We start from the raw sequence: 20,682 nt of genomic DNA on the forward strand, positions 1-20,682 counted from the left end.
TAAATTTTTGATATCTCTAAATAAATTTTAATATCTGTATCAAAATTGATTTCTCTCTCTCTAATATCTTCCTCTCCCTCCACCTCTCTCTCTCTTAAATAAATATCTTGATATCTTTTATCGAATAAGATATATCTCTAATTTTATTTTAGATATCTTAAATATAATCTGAAATAAAACTTAATTTGGCGTTCCATATGGATGAACTTAATTCAAGTATCCACCATCTACAAATATTTACAGGTCATTAACAATTATTGATCAGAGAGTACAGCTCGATCCATTTTGAGGTCACCAAAAAAAATCACCGCTTATTTTGGTTTCTTGGGAAATCTATATTTTTACATTTACAATTATTTACAAAAATAAGATCGACTCAAAATGACTGTTTTTTCCCCTTCAAAATAATGTTCTCTGCAGTGTATCGCCAAAGATGCGTTTAAAATTGGTTAATATTTTATTTATTTTCTTTTTCGGCCATGTTGACTCCGTTTCTGTCATTTCTTCCTTTGAACCCCAACAAAGTAGTTTTAAAATGTCAACAACAAAAAAACTACTTTATATAAGGAAGGGAAGAAACGTATCTTAAGCGGGGTAGCTTTCTACGTCTTCTGCTTCGTTCGTTTTGACCGTTCCTCAAAGTTATGACATTCGAATGCTAAAGGAGAGTTGTGCGTTAAGTTGCGATAATTATTGTAATGCGCGTGCGCGCTACAATATTGGCATTATTGGCCAAGTGAATAATACCTACATTTATACCTACCTGGACGTTGTTTCAATTAGTCTCTGTACGTTTGTAGGTTCAGAGGCTAGCTGCGTAGTCAACTTATTCTGAGCCTGTCACGGCGCTCACAAGCGCCCTCACTTTGTAGGTACCTACATGACTATACCCCCCGGTGTATTGTCCGCCCAAAACATAACACCATTAGCAACCGAAACGTTCTTCCTAATATTGCAAGCACTCCATGCGCACACAATACTGCGAATTTGAAGGCAAATGCAGTTCTAGTTTAAATCCCTTTTTGGAAACTGACGACACCATAGGTTTCCAAAGGAACCAAATACCTAGTTAATCCATATCATTGCTCAAACGCTAACAGTCGATGTTATGCAGTAATACAAAGAAAAGCCCAGATAGGCTGCTAAGAATATTTTGGTATACCCTGACTCAACACACATGAACATGAACAACAATAGTAATAAAAAAAACCAATATGCTGTGAAATCGTCAAATAGCCCAAAGGCAAATTGACAGCGGCGGTAGATGGGGTGGGGGGGGGGATGGTTATACCAGGGAGTTGTTAACTCCCTGGTTATACTACATTGTTAACAAAAGGCACATATCTTACAGGAGAAGTATATATTATTCCGTAGATAGATTATGTGGTTGGAAACGCACGCAATAATCAAATCTGCAGCCATGACCTATGGGTGCGGATAATTCCATAACAGCTCCTTGATAATAACAACTCCTCACCGTTCTCGTTTCGGTACATTGTCTGTGGATACAACAGTACATTGTTTTGATTATCCCCAGTTCTTTTAAGTTGACCTTTGACTTTTAAAATCTTTAGATAAACACAGCAGGTTACCAAACATTCTCAGAATTATTCTCGACTCCCTTGGTGATCGCAATAGCTATTTCACAGAAGAATACGTTGAAAAAGGAAGTATACAGGATTAATTGGTAGCGGGTTTGTACAAGAAGTTACCTATAGCGTTGGGTAATGGTGATACCAACCAGACACGTGATTCACTCCGCAGATAACGACACATATAATAAGCTCGGTGCGCAATCGTCGCCTCTGCAGTCGGATTGGACGGTACGCAAGGATTATAGAAGAAAAGAAAAGGCTTATATTTTCTAGTAAAGCAGACAACACCAGTTTTGTTTACACCAGTAGCCAAGTTTTTCAGTCTATTCCAAAAAAAAATATATAAAAAAGAAAGACACTTGATCTTTCGAGGACTTGTTAAGACGCAGAACAATACCATATATAACGTACGATATACCGATTTCTGACATTTATATTCTACTTTCAAAACGACTGTAAACAGTTGTACAAGTAAGAGGGGATTTTGGTATCGCTATATACATGAAAAATAGTACCGTTTCGAATCTACTCGCCATGCATGCCTGGTCAGCAGCCTTCGCCTTCCTACTGGGTCTTCTGTTGGTCGGAGTACCGCACGTCCTAGGAGTTACAGGTAAGTTCTTTCCATTAAAAAAGCAAAATTAAAAGAAAAAGTCATTTAGACTTTGATATAGCCTTTGAGTGTTTCCAATATTTTGAGATTAACAATCCGTGATGCTTTTGTTTTGGTTCGCTTTATATACTATATCCCTGAATCCGAAGTTTCGCCAACTGCTTTATATAGTTAGGGACTGAACTTTCATGGAAGGGCCAGACGCGAATAAATTGAATTTCATTAAAGAGGGGGTGGAACCTGGGCCGTTGAAGGTAAATCCCCTCCCACCCCACCCCTTCGCCACCCCCGAATTGGAGTTTTCAGACGACGTAACAGTGTATTCTAAGGGATATTTATACTACAGATTAGGTCTTCAATATAGCTTGCAAATACTCTTGATTTGTGTGTGTGTGTGAGAGGTGGAAAAGGAGTGGGAGGGTACACCCGTAGCAGTGTTCTAACCCCCCCCCCACGACTGAACCACTCCCCCGACTGACGATGCGGACGATGATGTGGGAGGGGGCATGCTTCCCTCGTTAGCCACTGTAAAGGGGGTTACTGCGGTGACAGACAATGTGACACGTATATATAAGAACAATATTGTAAAGAAAACATTTTCGTCTAGATATCTTGTGCCTAGATGGGTTTTTTTTTTAATGAAAATCACTGATTTTTAACTTTCCTTAAATGTCTTACTTTAGGAAGTGGGTCATTATAGTTAATGACCTGCGACCTCATCATCATGCACAGATATATTCTCCAGAATGCCTATAATTACTATAGCCTCGCGATATTCTTGGTGAACTGTCATTTCATTTAGAATTTCATCAAAATTCAAGTTATGAAATAGTATTTTTTCCTCAATGGATAAGTGATGTTTACATTATCAAGAAGAGAGAGCCCAAAAATAGACTTTTTTTCAGTTCCAATTGTCATGATGACGTCACTAATTCTGCTGTTATCAGATACACTGATAAAATTTTCAGCACATGCACGAACAACCAAAAAAAGAAAGAAAAAGGTTGTTCCTGCAGGCTACACAAACTATTATAAGGATCTATAGTTTTGATCTACAGATGCGTGTCGAAACCTGTCTGCATTTTTTTCCCTCCAAAATACAAAACCAAAAAACAAGAACAACAAGGTAAATATCCCTTAAGAACGTATGTTTTAACTCTTATATTTAAGCATTGCGGGGGAGCTAGGTATGTTGCAAACACAGGAAGCTTTTGGAGTGATTAGACTTACATTACATTGTGACACAGTCGAGGAATGGAAGAGTCGTCTAATTCTCTGTTTGCATGCATTGATAGTTCAACTATTTCCCTTCACATCCTGTTTTTTTCTTTCTTTTTTATCGGTTTCTTTCTGGGTTTTTTTGCTTTGTGTGTGCATGTGTGTGTGTGTGTGTCCTTTTTCCTTCTGCGAAACTACTTGAAGTTTTTTTTTTTTTTTGGCTTGAAGGGAGATTAATCGACGTGAGTATGAAAGTGGGAACCTTCCTAAATTTGGCTTACAGAAGTAAATATGGATACCGGAAACTGACTTGAAACATTACAAACAATGGAAAGGTCACAGAAGGTATACAACGAACTGTAGAGGTGGCCAGTGGAGGAGCTAGGGGTATTGGTCGGGGGGCGAGAATGGTCTGTAGGGGCGTTTTCGACACTAAGCGGCGCGCCACCACAGGTTGGCGCGGAGCGTACAAACTTTTTTTTGAGTAAAGACACTTATCGCCGGAAATGACCCTTTCCGGGCCTTGCTAATTTGCAGATAAACGAAGAATTAGTAGGTGTCATCGCCATTTTGTCAGAAATTGCACCAACAAAATGTGACAAACGTCAATAGGTAGATGAGAGCGCAATAAAAAAGTCAATAATCGCGAAGAAGTAAAAAGTGGTAAAAAGCTGAAAAGGGCGCCAGCAGTCCATTTGAGTCCGTCAGGGGGTATCCGCGCTTTGACTGTATGGACGCTCCGCCACTGGAGGTGTCCTACTTCCATCCTTATTTATTGTGGTTGTTTTTGTGATGTATTAACAGGTAGGGAAACTTGAACGATATAGTTTTCAAAATTCACCGTATGGGCGTCTTTTGTATAATCCTTTTGATTGGTTGAATGATGCATGACGTCATATACTGTCATCGTTCATACTGCTGGATAAACAATAGTACAACTACATATGTATACTGCGAAGCTGGACTACTGCACACGAACATTTACTTGGTGTATTGCTATAATACATAACTTCACTCGATCAAATATTTTGATATCATACGATGACCTTCTATGCAGGTTAAGAGTTCAAACAGAACTCAGGGGTGACACAACTTCAAGAAATAATAAAAACAAACAAACCTCCTACGAAAAAACGAAAATATCGCTGTGGCATATCCCTCCTGTTAATTTACATATACGTATTTCTATGTATCAATTTACCGGTATGTGAGTTTACATATACCTCTATTTCTATATAGACTTCCTCTGTATATCTCACTACCTATCAGTGCGGACTGCCAGTGATCTCTGCCCTTAGCCAGAAATAAAAGAAAAACCTGTGGGTATCCCCGACCCCCTTTATTCCCGACCCCTAGCCCCTTTATCCCCTCCTGAGAAAGAGTTCCGAAATAACTTCGACCTCTGAATACAACCCATACATCTTAGAATGAATAAGGTCCGACAGTACAAACATGTACGTAAGTTCACTATACTTATCGGATTTGGATATAGGAGACTGTGGAGGCTAATGGGCCCTGCTCGAAGGTCCACCCACCGACCCACTCACCCCTGCATCTTATTCTTGTCCTCCATATCATTTCAGATGCCGTTCAAGGCCGTCAAAGCGTTCAAATAGAAGTAGGCGAAGATGTCTATTTACCCTGCGAGGCTCCCTCGAATGCACAAATTTATGTATGGGAAAGAGATAATCGAACAGTGCATGCTATCAACACATTTCGGTAAGTGTTACAATGACAGTATATACAAAGAACCTCGGTGATGTCTTAGCTGACATGCAGGCCACACATTATGTGTGGAATATAAGCATACAGGGGCGTATCCAGGATTTTCCAATAGGGGGGGCGCCAGGCATGAATGATCGCCGTCCTGGGGGATGGGTCTAAGGGGAGGGGTGTACAGTTTTTGCTTTCGAAGAAGGGCTGAAATGCAAAATGGTGTCATATGCATGGGCGGCGATCCGTACTTCCGAGTGGGGGGGGGGATATGACCTTGTTGACTATCTAAGCGTAGCGCCACCATGAGTTGGCGCGAAGCGTACAAGAAAATTTTAGGATTAACAAACCCTCTAGATGGCCGGAAACGGCACTTCCCGAGGTTTCCAAGCGGCATATACCCAACTTTAAAATAGGGATGTCATGTCCGAAATATCTCATAATCAGGATCCAAAATACTTTTTTTTTAAATTTCGGGTGTTATTTTGGGAAAATTGCCCCTGTCAATCTTGTTTCAGGCGCAACGTTAGAATGTTCGAGAGCTCTGTTATATTATTCGATGAAGAAAATGGCCTCATGCAGGCTATTATAGGCCTATAGACATGCAATACACAATTACACATAGTGACATTCCTAGGTACCGATTGCTAGGGCATCCAGGTGAAACGTGTATTAAGCATTACCCTGGTTACATGAGATTCTCAGCTGTTCGAGGGAACATGTACGTGTGTAGGCCTACTATAGGGCCTATATGAATACTATGAGGGTGCATATATGTACTATATCAGTACCGTGGGCGCAATAATACATTTTGTTGTTATAGGGCCAATGAAGCCTACAGTCAACTATTTTTGCTTTATAAAGACGCTTTATTTGAAAAGATCGCACTGCGTTTATGGTAGGCGAGAAATGAAGCTAAAAAAGTGCCGTACATTAACGAAGATGCATAAATGTAGGCATGAAAATATTCTTATCCCTGGCATTTGGTGGGGGGGGGGGATATGGTGCATTACATCCCCTCCACCCATTTTCATGGGGGATATATCCCCCCTCCACCCAGGATCGCCGCCCATGGCCATATGTGATCCATTTTTCGACCTTAATAATAAGCAACATTTCCAGTAAATATGGACACAAAATGCACAATTTAGTATGGCTGGCATGTCACTTAGTGTTTATAGTGATAATACAAACACAATTACCATCTATGTTTCTAAAACTATTATGCCGCCGAACTTCGCCAGAACCTTTTTTTGGCAAACAAAAAATAAAGCATACGGGAGGGGGGGGGGGGTTGAGCGATCACCGACATCTCACATAAAGGTCGTCATCAATTTTTTTTTTTTTTTTGCTAAACTTTTTTTTTTTTTTTGGTGACCGCCAATAGGGGGGCGCGCGCCTGTTGCGCCCCCCCCCCTGGATACGCCCCTGGCATACCAGGTTAACTTGTCAGGAAAACCAGTTTCACGTATTTTCATCTGATGTCATAAGTTATATGGAACGCGAAAAGGGAAAACTTATTTCGTTGCTAAGTTTAACGTAATTTTAGACAACGACGTAAGTTTAGATAACGGAATTTTAGACATCAACGTGAGTTTGAGCAACAGCATGGTAAAACAGCAGCAACAACTTTAGTTTAGACAACAACAAACTTAGTTTAGACTACGAAATAAGTGTTCCCTTTTGGCGTTCCATAAGGTTAAGCATACTAATTTATTTGTCTGTTACGCCTGACCTTCCTTCCGTATGTAAAATATCAAAACGCTTCATAAACAAACAGACATACAGACGGACAGACACAGTAGCAGTGAAGAACAGAAAAGCAAAACGTGTGAAAGTAAACCCATAAAGAATGGCAAAATGTGATGAGGAACAAAATGATAATCAGTTTCTTTAAAACAACTACAACAACAACAGAAAAGTGGTATGGGAAATTCAACCTGGACTGACCAAAGGTTTGTAACGTTGTTTACAAGGTAACAAACTAAATACTCTGCCTTGTTCATAGTTAGTGATAAGTGGTGTTATCAATTTGTTATTATAACCAACAGAGATAATCGCCTTTACGTTTTACGAGCGCAAGGTCTGTTGATATTAAATTCTGTACAAAACGATGAAGGTGTCTACAGATGTTCGTATTTCGCTCGAGGTAGTTTTGGAGCTAAAGAATACGATCTTCGAATTGTAGCGAGTGATGAACCGGACGAAAACAGTGAAGTCAGTAAGTTATCTACATACAGTAGTTAGACTGTTTGATCAGTCGTTCTCTTGAATATCACAAAATGGATATTCATTTGTAAATGAAATTTCAGTCGTTTTGGTCGTATCATAAATAAATCATATATGATATCGTCGTATTGACCTGTTTGCTGCAACGTGAATGCACTTGCTGCGTACGAAACGTCCAATTAAAAATTAAATCCGAATTTTCCAGTGATGCTCAGAATTTATTCGTCTCTCGTCAGTCACAAATTTAGATTCAATCACTGAATTATCATTTCAAGAGCGGCTTTTGTACCACACACGCCGGTCCTAAACATTCAATGTTTAATATTTCAACATCAGTTTTCGTTTTGATGTCAGCTCTATTCAAGTCATAATACACGACTTTGCAAGAACGTTACAATTTATGATTTTTTGCATTATTTGTGAGTTTTTTCCTTCACCCTTTTCGTGCTTAGGCTAACTACTCAATAGCTTGAAATTGTGTTAGCATTTATAGGAGAATCCTGAAAATGGGAGGAGAAAAACATCCGTTGTTAGAGATTTATCGCGAATTTACAAATATTTACTTTATATATACATACTGTCCCCCCCCCCAAAAAAAAACACAATAAATAAATAAATTCTTCATAGTAAATGGTATTACATTCCTATAGTGTTGCAATTTATATAAACATTTTGCTGTAAGTTGTAATCTCATGTATAGACTACTACAAATATTTGTGTTGACCTAATAACATTTAAGGTGGGTTTTTTTTCTCTTCTGGAAGTCAGTTCTGTTGAAAAGTTCCAAATGTTGTTGGAGACATTACGTCTGTGGACTGTGGAGCCAACAGAACTAAATTATTTTCATGACAAACGTTCTACTGAGAGATGCATTCTTACATTATGTAACAATTTTCTGTCAGATATATGTAGTGATGTGATCCGAGACTATAGGGAAATGGCGTTAAGAGTTTACATACACATTTGAAGAGCCTACACTGGCAAGACAAAAATCAAATGCTATTCGTTAATGTTAGTATAGCCACTAAGTGGTGTCTAACCTTTGGCTGGAACGACCATAATAATTTGCACTATTTTAATTGCACTGTCTTAGCGACCACGAATAGGCATGGGGGTGTAGGGATGGGATTGGATGGAGAGGGGTGGTGGATTTCAGAATCGGAACGTTAACCTATTTATATCTTTAAAATGTCCCATGTTTCCAGTTTAACCTTTTTTTACATTTTTCTATATTGATATCCATGATCTATTTCTGCCCCGATTTTCATAGTCGAGTGTGGCTACGTCAAGCTGAGGAGTAGGGTTATTGGAGGTCGAGAGGTGAACGCCCCCGGTCAGTTCCCTTGGATGGTTCTATTGTGGAATAAAGCTTTGCGAGGTCCATTCTGTGGGGGCGCCCTTTTGAGTCGTCGTTTCGTCCTGACCGCAGCACATTGTTTCGCCGCAACGCGTTACAACGCCAATCAAATCGAGGTTAGACTCGGGGAATACAATACTTCCAGCACAGAGAGTTACGAGAGAACGATTGACGCCGCAGAATTGATCAGTCACCCAAATTACAACGGAGAAACATATGACTCGGATATCCTGCTAATTAGACTTGCAGAACCAGTCATTTTCTCTGATTACATTGTCCCCAGTAAGTATTATCTTATGTGATGCATCCTGCATATTTTCAGAGATTGCATCTCAAGCCCCCAATAAAGGTAAACCCACTTATAAAGTCAATTCCCGTCAAGCTCATGTGTCACAAGTGACTGATTTACAATTCTGAAGAACAGAATATGCCTCCTCGGCAATACAAAGCTGAATATTAATGGACAAAGTGATGAGTTGATTGGTCGGTTCACTGGTCATGTGACTTGAATGGTTGATATAGTCCTGTAAATATGAGCAATGTTCTTAAATAGTATAAAATGTCACTTAGCTTCCATACATGTTTTTCTTCTGTTCAAGTTATCTGGCAGACTTTCTGCCATGGAATTCCCCCCCCCCCCCAAAAAAAAAAATCAACATTGTGTCAGATATGTATTGTAAATGTGAGATTTCTTGTCATGAACATGACATGTTTGTGCTTCTCAAATTAAAGTCTGCCTTCCGAGTGAACTGAGAGGAGAGACCTTGCTTCAGACAGGCAAACGTGGAACTGTGGCCGGATGGGGCAGTACAGATGGCACACAAGGTGACCATTCAAATGTACTTAAGAAGGTAATGTAGATTGACTGGTTCTTGTTGTTCTTAGATTAGAGTATTCGGAAATAGTTTTGCTGTCTTGGATATTATTGTTTTTTTTATTGGTAAACAGAAAGAAAAGAAAAAGCAAATGAAAAAAATAAACTAAATGTGATCGGCGTCGATTCGTAAGACATTACAGAGGAAGCTTATAGTTAATGTCATCTGCACGTGCAGGGTCAAAGGTCGTATGGCTAAATAAACTTGCAAATCTTCTGTGCGTGCAAGTGGTGTATACAGGGGCGTAGCGAGCGGGGGGTGTGGGGGTGTCACACCCCCCCCAATAATTTGGTCGCTGTCGGCAAATTTTGGGTCTGTCGGCAAAAGGAGAAAAGGTGAAGAGAGCGGAAGGGGAAGAAAGAAGGAAAGCTGAATAGAGAAAAGGAGAACGGGAGCTTCTTCCGTGCCAAATTTGACTTAAAATATGCACCAGATTGCATCTAAGGACGTTTCAAAACTAAAACTTTTCCAAAGGGGAGGGGTAGACCCCCTACCCTTAGACCCCTCCCCCATTTCAGTCACCACTTCCAGATACGTCGGCAAATCAAATTTGACTTAAAATATGCACCAGATTGCATCTAAGGACGTTTCAAAACTAGAAATTTTCCAAAGGGGAGGGGTAGACCCCCTACCCTTAGACCCCTCCCCCATTTCAGTCACCACTTCCAGATACGTCGGCAAATCAAATTTGACTTAAAATATGCACCAGATTGCATCTAAGGACGTTTCAAAACTAGAAATTTTCCAAAGGGGAGGGGTAGACCCCCTACCCTTAGACCCCTCCCCAATTTCAGTCACCACTTCCAGATCCGTCGGCAAATCAAATTTGACTTAAAATATGCACCAGATTGCATCTAAGGACGTTTCAAAACTAAAAAATTTCCAAAGGGGAGGGGTAGACCCCCTACCCTTAGACCCCTCCCCCATTTCAGTCACCACTTCCAGATCCGTCGGCAAATCAAATTCTCCACACCCCCCAACAAAAAACCCTTCGCTACGCCCCTAGGTGTATACTTTAAATGTTCTCACATGAAGAAAAAAAAAACGTGGCAAAGGAATCACGAAGCTTTGTTGCCTTTATGTTTATATAGGCTACACTTTCAAAAAGCTAACAGATATACTTTCTATTAAGGTGGGGAATCTTGATTTTTGTACACCGAGCAGAAGTCATTGATAGGCAACAACCATATATTCTACTCATGGGACAATCCGTCGAGTTACAAAGTTGGTATCCCTCAAGAGTCGATAAAATGAGTCGAAACGTAAACATTTCACAAATTGTAGAGAGCTATAAACTCTAACTTAAGATGGATAATATATATGATGGAATGTCATATATGGGCAAATATATTGGTCAGATTGTTTGTTTTTCCCTTCCTTTATATACAAGCATTTGAGCCGATCCTCGACTTTTTACCGAAATTAGGAGGGGAAAATTTCCGAGAGAAGTTTGAGCAAAACAGAACAAGTTTACCTTTCGATACATCTATGGCGTAACCGAATATCTTTCAAATGGTTGTTTTTTTTTTGGTTCTTATATATCTCTACATGCAATATTTATGTATTTCTTATTGACAGGCTAAGCTGACGATACGTGACTTTTCGACTTGCAGTGCCCAACACAGTCGATATACCCTTACTAGTAACATGTTCTGTGCTTTGGGTGGAAACAGAGCTACCAATGTCAGAGATGCATGTAACGGGGATAGTGGTGGACCGTTCATCGTTGAGGTAAGATGTACATGGTCATGTCTCGTCCGTCTATTTGCTTGTGTGTCTGTCAGGTTGTCTGCCGGTTTGACTGTAGACCTGTCTGTCTGTCTGTCTGTATGTCTGTCTGTCTTTACAGCAAACCTACCTGTCTAATATATGTCACTCGTCAATACCTACTTGACGTCAACAAGAGTTTTTTTGCTCATCATATATGTCTCTGTCTTTTGTATTATTTTCTATGCTGTTGAACATTTGCTCTACATTTGTCGAACCCTATTGATGACCATCACAAATGTACTTTGTAGAATCCGGCTTTCCTACTACAGAATTAAAGAGTCAAAAAAGCTGAAATCACTCAAGACGAAATCACATTTTGGAAGAAACAACAAAGTCCTCGGTCTATACTAATACTTTCTTTGTTTGCGGTTTGCTGTATAGTTGTTAACTGTAATGTTAATGTCTCCTCTTGTTTAACTTCCTTGTCTTCATGAACCTAACATTTCAAATACGTATCATATATATATAAATATATATATAATCCAAGTTTGTTTTTGTTTCTATTTTCTAGTCGGACGAACGAAGTTACGTAGTTGGTATTGTTAGTTGGGGAGTAGGTTGTGGTGACATAAACCGCCCTGGAGTTTACACCCGTGTCAGTCGATTTCGCTCTTGGATTCTACAACATATCAATGCTGATCTACAGACGTGTGAAGGTTCGTTTGGGAGATAAATAATATTGTTTTTTTTTTTTTTGTTGGAGGGGAGGGAAGGGGGGGTGTGAGGAGGAAACTTTCAAATCTTTCGGTGTACCGAAGGGCCATTCATATTCTTGTTGTTTGTTTGATACATGTACTTTTAACCTGCATAATCTATATTCCGAAACATCATCTTTACTATATCTAGTATGGAGAAAGAGATAGAGAGAGAGAGGTGGAGAGAGAGAGACAATGGACGAAAGGGTAACCCCTTCTGTTCTCGTCAAAACATTCCCTCCACTCTCACCACCCAACCCTCTCCCACAAAATGCACGTAATATCAGGTGTAGCCAACGTGGCAGTTTGTGTAACATAACACAACCACATGTGAATTTTGATATGTATACTAGAACGTGAGATTTATGGCCTATCCATCCATTTATCCTTCTTCATGTGCCATGATATGCTCAATGATGTGTATGTGGGTCTGCTAGCTTGTTATTGTTATCTTAATGTCTCATAATATATTTTCTTCCAAAACATTTATTCTTCAGAGACTTCATTCCAAATAGGAGAAGACCTGAACCAAGATCAGAGTAAAATTCAATCTTTGGAGGATCAAGTCCAGAGCTTAGAGTCCCAGTTAGAAATGTTTCAATCACAAGGTATATAAATATAGATATATATATATATATATGTATATATATATATATATAAATATATATATATATATATATGTATATATATATGTATATATATATATATATATATATATATATATATATATATATATATATATATATATATATATGAATCCATCCATCCATGTATATATATATATATATGAATCCATCCATCCATGTATATATATATCCATCCATATATATATATATATATATTCCATCATGATTGTCCGTTCTCAGCTTTTATTATATAGATGGGGTATTACCTGTTCTTATCATCAACATTCAAAGGATAATATTCAAACATACAGTATCTCTTCGAATTGACGTAGGTGAATTTGGGGGCGAGAAGGTATGGAGTTGGTTGTGAGGGGTAAGTATAGGGGCAGGTTGGGTAGGGAGGGTAGTGAAGGCAGGTAGCGGAGGGGTAAGAGGAGGGGTAAGAGGAGGGGAGAAGGAACTGAGCGGAAGGAGTAGTGCACAGAGGTAGTCGGTACTTGGTTGTGGCATGAGAAGGGAAAGGAGGCACGGGAATGGAGGTAGGGGTAATGGTAGGTTGAGAAATAGAAGTAGAACCATGGAGAGAGTAAGGGAGAGGTGAGAAGAGGGGCTTAGGAGAAGAGGGGGTCTCGTGAACGTGAATGATCTCCCGAGTGGTTACATTTGAATTATTAAATCATGACATACCACGTCGTAGATAGAGGGGGGGGGGGGATTACGATTCATTGCGAGTTATCGGCGCAATCGTGTTATTCAAGAGAGTTTGACGTGTTATGATCTAACTCCATAGTATATCATTTCTATTTGTGTTTCTCAGACGAAAATAAATCTATAATATATTATTTCTTTTGTGTTTCTTCCAGACGAAAATGTCTGTACAACGCCAACACCATATATCCCACCAACTACCATAGCTCCGTACATAGAAACCTCGATACCCTGTCGCCGTGGTGCCTGTTGGCACGTTGGAGGTTACCGTGTGTGGGGCCAATGTGTTAATGGCGTTTGTGAATGCAACGCGCCTTACTACAACAGAGTTACGTGTCTGCGTACGTTGTTTATACTTTAATTTATGATATCATGTTATTTATCATGTTACTGTGCTGCCTATACATCAGCTTATATTTTTCAATATTTATTAATACATACACACACACGCACACACACACACACACACATAGCAATTCCCAGGAGACACACGCAATGGACGGTAATGGAACGTGGTTTATCACATGTTATTTCAAACTTCTGCATATATACAGTATAGCTTTAGTATGATCAATACGGGTTTGCTTGCGCGGGAAAACTTATTAGTTCTACGATCCTTCACTTTTCACAAATAAGTCATTGACTACAACCTCTGGTTGCTTTCTCTCCTTATTATGTAGCTTCCGTTGAAAGTTGTCAAATTCGTGAAAACGATGTGTTGAACAACCATGCCATCCCGACAGACTCGAGATCGCAATCGCTCACTACCTACAGTTGCCTTGGCAACTTAGGACGTACATCAGACGTTCATATGTTGAGCGTCTACGAGGGCAACGTTCACGATCGACCTCCAAGGCCAGGAACTATGAATGTCCTCATTCCGCCTTCTTCAGCAACAACACGTCCAGTGGTCCTTGTATTGGCAAACTATGAACCAGTGAACTGGGTACTCGACATTCCGCCATCTTTAACTATCGAAAAAGTTATTCTGGTAAGTTAGTGCTTTGCGTTTTTGCAAAATCATTGACAAGGCAGCGGATTTACAAAATAATACAACGAACCACAATAGGAAGAGGGGAAGGGGATGTTGAATATGCGGTGCCTCGTGCATGCGCAGAAATTTGCTTCACATATAGATTTAGAAGTACTGCTTTTTATTTCGGGAACGCAACTGAACATTGAACATACTGTGCAGACCACCAGGTATGGGAAGACCCTATAAATATATTTCGGCCTCATATTTGAATGGTGTGGATGGGACATGGCAGCCCTCCTTTACCCCCCCCCCCCCCTCCCCATATCGATCCGTAGGGATAAACATTATAAGATCGTGAGGTCTAATTTGGTTATTTTTCGGTAAAAGAGAAAGGTAATAAGAACAAAGCATTGTGGGAACCTACGCCATGCTCCGTTCACTGAACTTTGGAGGCGTCAGATTCATATTCAAAGAGATTTCAAATTTACAACCTGTATTGTCTCTTCAGTTCTTAAGAATTCGGAGTTTGTTTCTCGAACATATAATTGTTTAAAATATATTTGTTACTTCGACATAACCAATGACACCGTAGAAACAATGACATATATATATATATATATATATATATATATATATATATATATATATATATATATATATATATATATATATATATATATATATATATATAGTTAATGACCAGGTCCAGCACGGGGTACAATTATGTTAATTAGCTCCCTTTTTAGAGGTCCTGTAAATTACTGCAGGCTCTGGTGAGGTAGTCCCCCCTACCCTCCCTGCCACACCATGGAACCAATCTCGTCAGGCCTATAAATAAACAACGTTAGCATGCAGGCATTCATAAAAGTGTTCTAACGTTGTTGTTTTTTTTTTTTCAAACTTAGATTTCTTACTACGTTGAACTTAGTAGCGTCACCGTCGCTGAAGGTATCGAACGAGAACTGACGGTCGAAAAGAAGCCGAGATCTACGCCTCGTGGGTACGGAAAAGATAGTGGAGGCGGAAATACCCCTGGCATGATGCTTAGATTATCACAAATTTATGGATCCGTCACTTCCTTTGCGGGAACTTACCGAGCAGAGTCATGGAACTGGACCCTCCCCGTCGGACACAACACTTCACCAGTATCTTCACCAGTCGAGACAGGTAAGTTGTTTACATTTTGGATTTATTTCTCTGTCTCTCCCCCCCAAGCTCAAAACTATTTTATTCGAGAGATACTAATGCTTGAAGGTGAAATACACTTAGGAGGGTTATACCCCGCCCCCCCCACACACACACATAATAAAATCAATGGGGTCTGTACCTTCCCACCCAACCCCAACAACGGACAGAATATTGCAGGAAAAAATGTTCAAATGTTGTTTCAAAGCTCAAAAAACAGCACCCTCTGTTTTTCAAAAGTGACCCTACCAAGGTAGACATTATCACTTGATATTTAGCATTCTGTAGCCCCCACCCATAACAAAAAGTGTAGTTGCTCTCTGATACCATTTCTCTTGAGAAACAAAACAAAAGTTCAAAAGCCCAATACAAAATTTCATCAAAAAAAGGTTATAGTCGTCACTTGGTCCTATATGTAATCCATTGAGTAGGCCTAAGGACACACCGGAGACTAACGTTTCGGTCTATTTTAGCATGTGTGAGCTACTCCTTAAACTGATAAAAACAATGAAATTAAAATCGAACAACTAAATTACAAATAAATATAGAAATGCTGCAGATGCACCAAAGGTTTTTACCTGTATCCTTATCCCACATTTTCTCCATAATGTAGTTTGGGCATTGTCGCTGAACTTTACCAATGTAAAACACATTGACACAGCTAAACCCTAAATGCATATCACTTCCATCTAGCCACCTCATGCATCCGCACTCCCACAAAGTTAACCTGGCGTTAGTTCAGCAGTGGCGGCTCATCTTTCCCGAACTTAAAATGCAGAACCCCGAAATATCGATTTAAAATGCTAGAACTTGTATTTTTCGAGGCATACGTATATGTAGACAGACAGACGAAAAGACTGCAGGCTGACGGACGGACAGATGCACGGTCCGACGTAAAAACGGATGGATGGTGAAATAGATAGGTATAGATTGATGGATAGAAAGACCAACAGACCAACAGACAGACAGATAGATGGGTATAGCAGGCATCGTGCGTCTATGCCGCAGGGAGGGCATGTCTCAAAAACATTCTTTGGGAAATCAAATTTTGGGAACAATTGTGTTTTTTTTTCTCTTCCTTTAACTACAGCTGGTGGCTCCGGTGCTTCGTCGGGTGCATCCGCCAATATCAATGAGAACACATGGACAGAGTTTAGTTTCCGGGCAGATAATAACTGGAACAGTTGTCATGGATCAAAATACGTTCGCAAACGAACATTGGATGATGGAAAGATTGGACAATTTGTGGGCGCCGTCTTGTGTAGCAGTACACGATACAAGCTGTTCCTGTCAGACGACCTCGATGGTATATTTCAGTGAGTAGATTTTGAATTCTTTCGCCATCTTGATTTTAAGACTTTCACTGTAAGTCACGCCCCCTAATTTTGTTTATACATCATTCATCACCCAGTTGAGACATTTTTTTTCTCTCTGTATACTATACTATACTGTACTGTGCTGTACTGTACTGTACTGTCCTGTACTGTACTGTACTGTACTGTACTGTACTGTACTGTCCTGTACTGTACTATACTATACTATACTATACTATACTGTACTGTACTGTACTGTACTGTACTATACTATACTATACTATACTATACTATACTGTACTGTACTGTACTGTACTGTACTATACTATACTATACTATACTATACTGTACTGTACTGTACTGTACTGTACTGTACTGTACTGTACTGTCCTGTACTGTACAGTACTGTACTGTACTATACTATAGTACAGTACAGTACTGTACTATAGTATAGTATACGGTACTATTATATACTATACTGTATTGTCCCATTTGGCTGCATTGATTAAGAAATGCGGGCAGTGAAGGCTTCAGAAAATACAACGTTTACTCTAATAGGATTTCTCTTGTACGTGTCTTTTAGACATTTCAACAGTTTCAACATGGCCGAAGTACCGTTATTTTCCTTCTCTCAAATTTGGTGGAAACGCTGTTAGATTCTAAACTCGCATGATTAACCGTTCGAAATAATAGGATTGAATAAGCAAAAACACGCTGAGGACTGCGTTAATAATAAACATACTGAGGTTTGCGGCTTGAAATGCTTCCTATACCACCATTCTCTTGCAGAGGGAAACCGCATGGGATATATATGTATATATACTGGCAAGAATGTGACGAATCTGTATGCAAAGTACCATAGAATGATAGACCTATCAAGTTTTATTTTTGTGCAAAAATAAAACTAACATACCAAAGATAGAGCGTGAACACGAACAATAATCAAATTTGATCCGCTCTCAATCCCTGGAGTACCTTTACGGTGAGACTATAACAATGTGACCATGATGCTGCCCCTCCAAACCAAACACTCTGCCGCTCCCAAATTTGACAAGCCTCTATTCGGGCCCGTTAAACACATGTTGTCTTTGTAATGAATATTATCAATTGCAATAGCGTATATATATTGAAAAGGCAGCAGGTAGAAAAACTAATATTCACACACCTACATGGGTATACGAAAGTAATAAAACCAAACATTGTAATCGCAGACGGATAAATAACTTGAACAGAAACTTACGTGATACTGCAAACTGTCAGCTATGCCGAAAGCTTCGGATGAAAAAACCTCGATTTTAATGGAAACATCGTTGGTCGTTTGTGCACAGTCCAGCTGAGTGAACACATTTTGCCCAATTGATTATTCAATAACAAAGAAAGGGGCTCATTTGCATAAATATGCGGGTGTAGAATTCTTTAACCTCCAAAGCGGATTGCTGTGACAAAAATGCCACCACTTACGATACGGTTATACGTTTTACGAAATTTTAGGTTTAACCGATTAACGCCCTTCGGATTTGTTAACTTATATCGGAAACTTTCAAGTGCGTATTTCTTATGACTATATACGTATACGTATATGTTGCACTCGCATTATGTATTTAATCAGCTGAAATTCGTACGCAAAGTGAGTATGCATCGTATGTATGTCGACTAGACTTAAGTTACAATTGGAGATGGCTACAATTGTAATTTGCACGGGGTGAATATTTCATTGGTTTCGTGGAGACAAACATTTTTTTTCATCTTCATTTACAGTAACATCGCCGACACAAACGACCATGGAGGAGACCATTGTGAACTTGTGGGTGCACCGAGAGACGGAGAGTTTAATTTAGACAGTAACTTTTGGCATTCACCAACTGCGACAGGTGATTCCTCTCATTCTTCCTCTTGCTCTCTATCTACCACCATTCATAGAAGTAGACGAGGCGCGAATACGCTATTTACGTTTATAGAGGGCGTGAGTTTGTAACTAGTAGAGGACGCTGTTGTAGCAAACTTTTATTACAGGCGCAATTATTAAAATTATCAGTGAATGTCCTAAACTTAAGCAGGCTAAAATCCAATGGTATTTAAATTATGCGTGGTAACTTAACTTCGATGTGAATATAAGATTAACAATAAAGGCTCGAAATAGTGTTTGGGTTTTGTGTGTGGTAAGACTGCTCCTTTTGGCGGGTATTTCGTTTTTTAGTGTGTGGATTGGGTGGGTCGGGTGGGTCGGTGGGTGGTTGGGGTGAGAGCTGGAGATGCAACTGGCGTTATACTTCTACCGAAGGTGATCTATCAGGTGCAATGTTGATGAATTAATACGTCAAGCTGCATATGGATTGTAACAGATAAAATCAGGGGGGTGGGAAGTGGGCGAGGGATGATGATTGATGGGGTGTTGTATAGATGGTGGGCAAACATTAAGATGGTCGACACCTTCATCAGCACCGCATTAAGAAATTATGTATTAACAGTAGGCGTAGACAAGAGAAAACAGGGGGAGGAGGAAACTTCTTTATTAACTATTCACAAGGTCATATTTATGATGCTTTTGGAGTGCTTTCATGGTTTTCAGTTAAATCGTTGAAATCGTACTATTGAATATTCATATCACGTATTTACATATTATTTACACATGTGTATTTGTCATTTAACACACAGGCTACTATCGCAGCAGCTGGGGAGATGATATGCAGTTGGGTATCATCGGAGGTGGTATGGGGTCTTCTTGGACCGGAAGGTACTACCCCAAGTGGTACGAATGCGGAGTAGCTATTCCTTAATTAAATCAAAGGAATAGCTTCAAATTTGAGAGAAAGACCGTTAATGAAGAAGTTTAATCTTTGAACTTGATTGTATTTTGTGTATCATTTTCCGTGAAAGAGGAATATTTTTTAAAGTTGCCTTTTTTAATCAAGCTTTCCCGTAACTCCAAGCATACCAGAATGCAACATTAAAGGACAAAAAACAGGCAGGTTTAAAAAAGTTATCTGGACCTAGAGATATAAGAGATATTAGCACTGCATTACACTCAGAGAAAGCGAAGAGAGTTGGGAAGGGATGGGGAGAGGTGTGGGAGAGGTAGTTGAGGTGTGGTGAGGGGTAGAGAGAGGCGAAGATATGCACACTGAGACGCAGCGAAGCGGCCAATGGTAGAGAGTGGAGAGATTGGGATAGGTGGAGAGATTCGAATAGAGGCGAAGAGGTTGAGATGGACACACACACATATAGAGGCACAAAAGTGAAAAGATGCGGGTGAAAGCCGAGAAAGGCGAAGAGAGGCGTGTGAGGTGAGGATAGATGGGGCGAGAGAGACTGCACGAGACCCTTGTGAAAGAGAGATGTACCACAAGTCTATCAGTGTTGGAGAGAGGTGGAGAAAGAGATAACTTGTTGTTTGTAACTATTGGAGGGGAGGGGAGAGGAAAGGGTAGAGGGGAGAGAAGTTGAGCGGAAAGAATGTTCCTAAGGCCTATTAGAAAACCCCCCTTCATTACAGCAGGACATATCTTATCAACCTGTTTTTGTATTTTCAGCTATATAGCAAGGTGTATTAGATTAACGTACTAGTAAGTCTAGTAAGAAACTCCACATATCTTGTTTTTTTGTTTTTCTTTTAAACAGAACCGTGTAAATATTTAATCTTAAACCTGTGAACCTGTTCAATCTGGGTTGTCTAAATGGTGTTCTTTTCTACAGATTCTGGGCTAAAACGTTATAACAATCTTGCGTCATTACTAAAAACAGCGTTTGCTCTTTCTTTATTTTCTTTCTTCTCCTCTAAACAATTTCTGCATATGCAAATAAAATAAACA

The 20,682-nt window shown here is 39.6% G+C and overlaps 1 protein-coding gene across 1 annotated transcript; it reads left to right on the forward strand.

Moving 5' to 3' along the window:
* The first annotated feature begins 1,618 nt into the window (after window positions 1-1,618).
* Window positions 1,619-20,445, forward strand: LOC139965090 (uncharacterized). Its single transcript, XM_071967311.1, has 14 exons — window positions 1,619-2,208; window positions 5,010-5,145; window positions 7,191-7,360; window positions 8,639-9,007; window positions 9,458-9,576; window positions 11,179-11,331; window positions 11,882-12,026; window positions 12,563-12,673; window positions 13,555-13,740; window positions 14,080-14,390; window positions 15,281-15,542; window positions 16,651-16,876; window positions 18,632-18,744; window positions 19,529-20,445. Exons 1-14 carry the CDS (start codon window positions 2,097-2,099, stop codon window positions 19,648-19,650), a joined length of 2,535 nt encoding a protein of 844 aa, XP_071823412.1. The 5' UTR covers window positions 1,619-2,096; the 3' UTR covers window positions 19,651-20,445.
* The last annotated feature ends 237 nt before the right edge of the window (window positions 20,446-20,682 follow it).

This window comes from Apostichopus japonicus, chromosome 23 (genome assembly GCF_037975245.1).
Source record: "Apostichopus japonicus isolate 1M-3 chromosome 23, ASM3797524v1, whole genome shotgun sequence".
Lineage (NCBI taxonomy): Eukaryota > Metazoa > Echinodermata > Holothuroidea > Aspidochirotida > Stichopodidae > Apostichopus > Apostichopus japonicus.